Source organism: Aplidium turbinatum, chromosome 3 (genome assembly GCF_918807975.1).
Source record: "Aplidium turbinatum chromosome 3, kaAplTurb1.1, whole genome shotgun sequence".
Lineage (NCBI taxonomy): Eukaryota > Metazoa > Chordata > Ascidiacea > Aplousobranchia > Polyclinidae > Aplidium > Aplidium turbinatum.
This window is the reverse complement of record NC_137474.1, coordinates 30,049,343-30,058,362: the sequence shown is the minus strand read 5'-3', so window position 1 is coordinate 30,058,362 and position 9,020 is coordinate 30,049,343. Positions and strand designations below refer to the sequence as shown.

Here is a 9,020-nt window from a genome sequence, read left to right as displayed (position 1 = left end):
ATTCTGAACACGATTCAAAAATAAAATTCCGAAAAATATTTCGGGAAAGTATTTTTATAGACGCCTAATTGAAGGCGTCTTTTAACGTTGAAATCTCTATTTGTTTTTAAATACGTAAGACATTTCCCCCATTTTTAAACCATTCTGCTCGCGTTTCCTTCGTCTGCCCCACCACGAGCTTGCCACCCCTGGAAAGGAAATTTAATTCTGAACACGATTCAAAAATAAAATTCCGAAAAATATTTCGGGAAAATATTTTTATAGGCGCCTAATTGAAGGCGTTTATCAACGTTAAAATCTCTATTTATTTTTAAATACGTAAGACATTTCCCCCATTTTTAAACCATTCTGCTCGCGTTTCCTTCGTCTGCCCCACCACGAGCTTGCCACCCCTGGAAAGGAAATTTAATTCTGAACACGATTCAAAAATAAAATTCCGAAAAATATATCGGGAAAATATTTTTATAGACGCTTAATTGAAGGCGTGCATATACGTTAAAAACTCTATTTTTAAATACGTAAGACATTTCTTCCATTTTTAAACCATTCTGCTCGCGTTTCCTTCGTCTGCCCCACCACGAGCTTGCCACCCCTGGAAAGGAAATTTAATTCTGAACACGATTCAAAAATAAAATTCCGAAAAATATATCGGGAAAATATTTTTATAGACGCCTAATTGAAGGCGTTTATCAACGTTAAAATCTCTATTTGTTTTTAAATACGCAAGACATTTCTTCCATTTTTAAACCATTCTGCTCGCGTTTCCTTCGTCTGCCCCACCACGAGCTTGCCACCCCTGGAAAGGAAATTTAATTCTGAACACGATTCAAAAATAAAATTCCGAAAAATATTTCGGGAAAGTATTTTTATAGACGCCTAATTGAAGGCGTCTTTTAACGTTGAAATCTCTATTTGTTTTTAAATACGTAAGACATTTCCCCCATTTTTAAACCATTCTGCTCGCGTTTCCTTCGTCTGCCCCACCACGAGCTTGCCACCCCTGGAAAGGAAATTTAATTCTGAACACGATTCAAAAATAAAATTCCGAAAAATATATCGGGAAAATATTTTTATAGACGCCTAATTGAAGGCGTTTATCAACGTTAAAATCTCTATTTGTTTTTAAATACGTAAGACATTTCTTCCATTTTTAAACCATTCTGCTCGCGTTTCCTTCGTCTGCCCCACCACGAGCTTGCCATCCCTGGAAAGGAAATTTAATTCTGAACACGATTCAAAAATAAAATTCCGAAAAATATATCGGGAAAATATTTTTATAGACGCCTAATTGAAGGCGTTTATCAACGTTAAAATCTCTATTTGTTTTTAAATACGTAAGACATTTCTTCCATTTTTAAACCATTCTGCTCGCGTTTCCTTCGTCTGCCCCACCACGAGCTTGCCATCCCTGGAAAGGAAATTTAATTCTGAACACGATTCAAAAATAAAATTCCGAAAAATATTTCGGGAAAGTATTTTTATAGTCGTTTTTGTGATGCTTACTTTTCTTGCCATATCACATATAGCAGTCTTAATAGATACGATTTTTTGTCTAACTTTTCGCAATTGCAGTTGCTTTATCTTTGACAAGTCGAGTTTTTTATTTAAATTTCTGTGTTCACTGTTCATTTGGCTATGGAAAAAATATAAGATTTGCTTTGATGTGGTAATGAGAAGTGATTTTATCAGCTTCCGAGTGTTGCTACTTTCATCGCATTGTTTATCGCGCAAATTTTTACGGATCATTTTTTTAGGCGGATCGCGCAGAATTATTCTGCCAGAATGACGGTGGTTGAATTTTAGGTGAACTTTTTTCTGTTAAACTGGATTATGTACCGTAGCGCCTTAGCGGAAAAGTGACGAAAACGTCACGTAAAGGAGCAGTGCCGGATTAAACAAGTGCCGGGCCTGTAGCAGATTGATTTGATGTACAGATAATGACTGGGAAGTAATTGAATATTTTATAGATTTGATACTTTTTGATTATAGTGTAGCCGCTTTTGCCCCATCGTGTTTCGCAGATAGGCTAGTTTTTAATCAACTTCAATTTTGAAAATGATCTCTTTCCTGTAGCCTACAATTAGTATACCATCATACATAGATAAATGCATAACAAATTGTCAGTTAGGAAACGTGGTGTCAATGTTGTTTTCTTTAATCGAAGTGAAATACTGTAGTTAGATGTTGTATAGAAGGTTGATCAGAACAGGCAGTTGCCTCCAGCGGAAATTACCAGTTTTTAAAGTTTACAATAATTAGGAAGGGATAAGACGTTGGGACTAAGTAATTTAATCCTACAACTATAATATTCTCCCATGCCATTCCAGTTTGCAAGCCAAAAATTACTTACCAACTATGTTCGACAACTTTTTTGCAAAAACAAATGTTTTGCTCACCAAGCGCGGGGCCCGTAGCACCTGCTACATCTGCTACTATAGTTAATCCGGCACTGTGAAGGAGGAATGGTATGGCTGCTTGTTTGATCTATTAATTATTACCTGCTCCCAGTGCTCTGTCTTACTGTCTACTACCAGAGTGGCACAATTTGTTCTCTCCCTGCTTCCATTGCCCTTCAGCAATGTAGCAGTGGAACGCATTGGGGTATTTGGGGTTACATGGCTCGTTGTGGTGTTTGTTGCAACAAATTTCAACCGACACGAGCCATGTATTGTTTGTTTACCTTGGATATGTACACCATTGAAAGCGACTCCCAAGCTAACACTAGTGATTTAGAAACTAATGCAGACACTGTTTTTGAACTGCTGATGTGATTTCCAAAGTGTAACAATTTAATGTGTTAGTTTGAGTGTAAATCGTTGCATTTATGTGTACTTTTACAGTATTTAATACAAAGGTCGAAGACTCGAAGGTAGCATCAAACAACATAATATTCCAGCAACTAATCTGTTGAACAATCATTTAGTGGTACAAGCAATTAGGCAGAAGTAAACAGAATGAAAAAATAGTTTCAATGTTCCCTTCATCATTGTTTTTTTTGGGCAACGTTTTTGTTGTTTCTTGATACAATTAATTTTAAATCCTTATTGTATATATCTTGCATTATTGCACATTTAGGACTGTGCCTTGCTGTTTAGGTGTTTTTTTAAGTGTGAGAAATAAGATCTTTGATGATTGATTGTGTTTCGTCAATTTGGACTGATTTTGTGAACGAATTCTTCTAATTTTGGGATAGTTTATACAAGCAACAATATTGGGCTATTTTGGGCTAGTTTGAAATTGCTTTTGGGCTGGAAATTTTGAAAACATCTGGCAACCCTTCAGTTGATCGCACAATAGTTGTTACTGCGGGCGATTTCACTGTAGGCTATGTATATATGTATGTACATCAAAACAGCAGGTTTCAACAGTAAAACAACAGACAGTTTGCTCAAAACATCAGATCTGATGTTAGTGTTAACATGGCTTTTTTTATTGCTGTCTATAGTGACGTATTCTCGAGCAATGTTTGCACTTTTTGGTTATTTTGAAAAAAAATAAAAATAAATGAAACATTGAACTTTGGGCCTTGCCAGTGCTATTGAAAACAAATTTTTTTTGGTAATTCTTTTTGAAATGTATTCTTGAATGTTCAGTTTACGCATTTTAATGCTTAATTTCCGTTTGAAAATTTCATTTACTATGCCTTTAATATGGATTCTAAGATTGTGTCTCTAGCTTTTCTAGAAGTCACTTTTGCCCAGGACTCAAGTTAATCATTCGGACTCAAGTTACAAACCCCGAGCATGGGAGGTTCCAGTTAGTCAGGAGTGAGTTTCTGCAAAGTAGCACAGAATTCTCTGGTCATTGTGTGTAAGTTAGCCACTTAGCCAGTGGGCTGCGCTGGGCATGGTGTTATTACTGAACAGTGAACAGAGCAGTTGTGCCCTTCTAGTAAAGGATGCCTTGCTGTTGATCAAAATTAACAATATGGTAGGGTATTTATTATTTTCTACTCAATTGTCTTAATCTAAATTGTTATTTTTTACGCATACTGTGACATAGTGGGAGGCTAAAAACCTAAAATACTGTAATTGATTAAAGTAATTGATAAACATGCTCCACTCAAACAACTCTCTCGTAGACAAGCTAAATTGAAAAGTAAACCCTGGCTGACTCGAGGATTGCTTGTTTCCATACGAAACAAACAAAAAATGTACAAAACTCACTTTCTAACAGGAGGCGAAACAGGAAAATACATTTACAAAAAATACTCAAATAAACTAACAAAGATTAAAAGTATAGCTAAAAAGCAGTATTTTCAAAACCAACTGAACATTAACAGTGATGAACCAAAAAAAATCTGGAGTATTATAAATTTTCTTTTACCCAATAAAAAGAAAACAACCCAAAATGTTGATTGTGTTCGCGTTGATGATAAACTGGAAAGCGATCCAAAAAAAATAGCTGAGAGTTTTAATTCCTTTTTTGCCAATATCGGAAGCCACCTCGCAGAACGAGTCGAAACTGATAAAACATATAATTTTAAAGACTTTTGAAGCAACCGTGTTTCCTCTTCCATTTTCTTAGAACCACCAGACTTGTACGAAATAATAGAAGAAATACATCAACTAAAATTAAATAAATCAGCAGGGAGTGATGGTATCTTGCCTTATTTCCTTCGAATCTCTTCGACTATCATAGCCTTGCCTCTATCTATCCTTTTCAACCACGCATTTTCGAATGGCATATTTTCAGATGTTCTCAAAATTGCTAAAGTCATTCCAATTTATAAATCTGGAAGCAAACTCGAAACAAATAATTATAGACCAATTTCTCTACTCTCATGCTTTTCAAAGATTCTAGAAAAGTTAATGTTCAAACGTTTGACATCGTTTATAAATAAACATTCGATCTTAACGCCTACTCAGTATGGCTTTCGTGCCAACCATTCAACAAGTCATGCTGCTCTGGACATTATTACCTCCTCATATGAGCAAATGCAGAACAATGAATTGACTGGACTTGTTTTACTAGATCTTAAAAAAGCCTTTGACACAGTTCATCATGAAAAACTCTTGCATAAACTTGATCAATGGAATTCGTGGAGTTGCCAATGCTTTACTTACTTCCTATTTGAAAAATCATAAACAATTTGTGTCTATAGGACAAGAAAATTCTACATTAAAAGAAATAAAATTTGGCGTCCCTCAAGGGTCCATATTAGGACCACTTCTCTTTTTACTTTATATAAATGATATATCTAACTGCGTTTCTTCTGTTCCTAGATTATTTGCTGATGACACTTGTCTTGTTATTAAAGCAGATAATGTATTAACTCTTCAAAATTTAATTAATCTGGAACTGAAAGGAATCAAACGTTGGATCACAGCCAATTCACTCACGATAAATGCTTCTAAGTCTATCTTTTTAATAATTGCACCCAAGACCAACCAAACATCAACTAATGTTGAAGTATTTTATGGCAATACCCAACTAAAAAATGTTCACACTGCTAAATACCTTGGTATCTTAATTGACAAGAATCTATCTTTTCTTTCTCATATTGATGCTCTATCTTCCAAACTCTCCAAATCTGTTGGCATACTCTCTAAATTAAAACATTGTTTATCAACCACAGCTATGCTTCAGCTTTACTATTCTCTCGTGCACATATCGCCGACTTTGCATAAAACCTTGGGGGGCGAGAAAGGTGATGACGTCATAACCGTAACGCTATTTTACTCAATTAAAATAGTCTTTGATTAAGCTTAGTGTCTTGTTTATATTGACAAATAGGTCGCAAACCGAATTTATTAGAACCGCTGCTTGAAAGGATTAGTTTTACGCATGTAGTACGCCTAGTCGTAAAATTTTTGATATTGTTAGCTTATAATTGGAACAGTTGGAAAACAAGCCAATTCATTTCCTTTTCGTGCGAGTGAATAACAACGATCAACACAGTGAAGTTATCGAAATAAAACGCAAAAAATCATGATCTCAAGCAGAGTGGAAACCCGCTATCAGTTTTATTAACCTCGTTTCGCTAATTACTTACTTTCAAAGCGTTGACAACGGCAAAGTGTTTTCTCTTCTGTTTTTTATCAAAAGTCTTTGTAGTCTTTTATTGAATAGAGTAGGCTATATACTCGAGTATAGGTCGAGATGTTCGCAAGTGATTTTCACCTCAAAAAAACAGGTTCAACTAACACAGGACATGCTGTTGTCTCCAGCTCGGCAGTTTTCAAAATGAACGCACTAAAAATCATTGTCGACGTAGATTACGGAGTGTGAAATCGCGTTGGCCTAAGTAAAAGTTTTGAATACGTTTATTTGCAGTGATTCAAACTTAATTTTCAAATGCAATGATTTTTTGCCAATTCTAAACTTTATGCACTTGTTAAGCAATATGCAAAGCTCACGAGGCAAAACAGAAAGAGCTGTTTTAAGAAATCATTTTTATATTTTTGCGTGTAGGATATAATCGTTCTTATTAGTACGTAACATTCCATGATCGTTAAAGTCGATGTCAAACCTTAGCGGCGCATAAAACAATGATGTCAGGTTAGTTAGGTGATAATAGCAGTAAGAGATGTCGTTAATGCAGGAAATATCTGCGACCAAGACCATTAACCGCCTTTTCTTTTATCGCTTTTCGATTTAATTTTCACACATTGCGAAGAAAACAATGCGTTCTGTTGAATCATAATTGTCTCACAGCGGGAAGACCTCGTTGAAAATAGTGCGTCTAATTTAGCTGGTTTACTGAATATTGCCGTGAATAGTTACGTGACTATTCCAGCAGCGTAAGTTACTCTACCATCTGCTTTAAATTTCCATACCGTATGAGAAAGCCATGCGATCAGCTGCTGTTTTGCGGGCAAGAGCAACGTATGCTTTTCTTGCTTTTGGCATTCTTTAAGTCCGTTTAAATTATCTAAATCTCTTTCGCGAAGTGTTTTATCTTCAAAACACCACTTGTAATCACCATTTTTGTTGCCCCTCAACCATAAATTTACGGGGGGCGCCGCCCCTTGGCCCCCCCGGAAGTCGGCGCGTATGCTCGTGCATCCTTACTTAATATACGGACTGACAATTTGGGGGTCGTCATACAAAACACATATTGGAAAGCTTGGTGTTTTACAAAATAAGGCAGTCAAAGCTGTTGTGAAAGGCAAATGGGCTGACCATATCACACCCTTTTATAAACAACTCAATATCCTAAAGTTAAAAGATCTGTACAACTTTGATATTGCTAAATTTATGTACCAATTTAGTTTTAACTCATTACTCGACTCTTTTCAAAACTACTTTAAAAAATGCAACGAAATTCACCACTTTACTACTCGAAACTCGACCAACCTAGATTACTATTATTATCGATACACCACCACAAAACTACAACGCTTAATAAAATACTCTGGCGCAAAAATTTGGAATAACATACCAGATGAAATTCGCAAATCCTCCTTCACAACCTTTAAAAGAATGTACAAAAAGAAAATTACGGTATTGACTCATATTAGGCAGGCAAATGTTAAATTACTAATCTGACTTGCAATTGTAACACAGGCTACTACGTTGGCCTACCTGAATTTTTTTAATTTCTAATCATCTTGGACAGCTTCACTGTTATTTATTTATTATTACGTCTTTTTCTCAATTAACCGATTATAATTAAGTTATCATTAATGAGTTAAGGGGTGGCTGCTTGACTTGAAGACCTTGAATGGTCTTCGCAGCCTCCCGCTGTTGTGATGCTTTCATCATTTTCTTATTTTTAATTGTTATTATATCATTTCAACAGTTTTGCTATGTACCGTACATTGTGTTTTGACTTTTTGTGCATCTTTTTCGCAGCAGCTAATAAACATCTATCTATCTAAAATCTGTAATCAGGGCTGTGTAAACATTTTTTAAAAATTATGGTGGATCTTGCAAATCATGGCATCAAAGAATATTAAAGAAGTGTTTGAACGAGTAGCTCAGTTTAGTCACAGCGAATCGAAGCATCTTGAAGACAAGTTGAAGTCTTATGATCAGTGGGCAGAAAATTTTGACTCTGATGTTGATTTATTAGAATACTCAGCGGATGTTGAAGCAGTGAAAATTCTTCAAGAGTGCATTGAACGAGACTCTGAATTGATCAAAGACTGCTCAATCATCGACTTTGCTGCTGGGACAGGAAGAGTTGCAAAACAATTAAAGAAAGCTGAATTTAATGGACCTTGGGATGCTGTTGATGGTAGTATGGGTATACTGAATATAGCAAAACCTTTTTATCGGCATACATATTGTTGTATTTTAAAAGAAACAAATGTACTTCCAAAAGAGCTGTCATCTGGCCAATATGATGTCGTTATTATGTGTGGAGCAATGAGCCCGAGTCAAGTGGAAGTTAATTGCTTACAACTTTTAATTAATGCTGTTCGAATCGGAGGATTGCTTGTTTTCACAACAAGAACAAATGTTTCAAATATTGACTATGTTGCTAGGCTTGAAAAGGCTATCAGTGGTTTCATCAAAAATGAGATTTGGATAGAGATATCTCGTCGAAACATAGAACAGTTTGAGCTAGCTACTTCGCCAGATGAAAGTACAAATCAAAGCAAATATATTGGTGGAATCTGCTATTGTTTCAAGAAAACAGCTGATTTGCCATAATTTAAGAAATAAAATCGTGAATTACATGTCAGCATTAGGCTCACGTGGTACGGTAATTAATGTGTAGTTATTGAGCAACAGATTTTAAGATGGGTCTAGTAAAACTTGTAGTATTTACAGCATGACTGTCATATTCGTTTAGTATGTATGTACAATTACGACTACTTGTGGGATACATTTTTAATTTTTTTTAAATTTCATACAGAATTGACTCGACAATCGACATTGTGTCATAATTTTACTATTATGTATTAATTAAAAAGCAAATCAATCATTTTAACAAAATTAAAATGAATTGTAGATGCACAATACTTCCACTGTCATGTGAATGAAATCTAAAACATAATTAGCCCCTAGTTATACAAATACAACTGTTTATCAATAATAATTAATCAAGTGCCGCTCAATATTGTATATAT

At 35.2% G+C, this 9,020-nt stretch overlaps 1 protein-coding gene across 1 annotated transcript; it reads left to right on the top strand.

The window, feature by feature from the left end:
• Positions 1-7,881: 7,881 nt before the first annotated feature.
• LOC145766683 (methyltransferase-like protein 27) lies at positions 7,882-8,601 on the top strand. Its single transcript, XM_082578393.1, has one exon. The coding sequence runs from the start codon at positions 7,882-7,884 to the stop codon at positions 8,599-8,601; it is 720 nt and encodes a 239-aa protein (XP_082434519.1).
• The last annotated feature ends 419 nt before the right edge of the window (positions 8,602-9,020 follow it).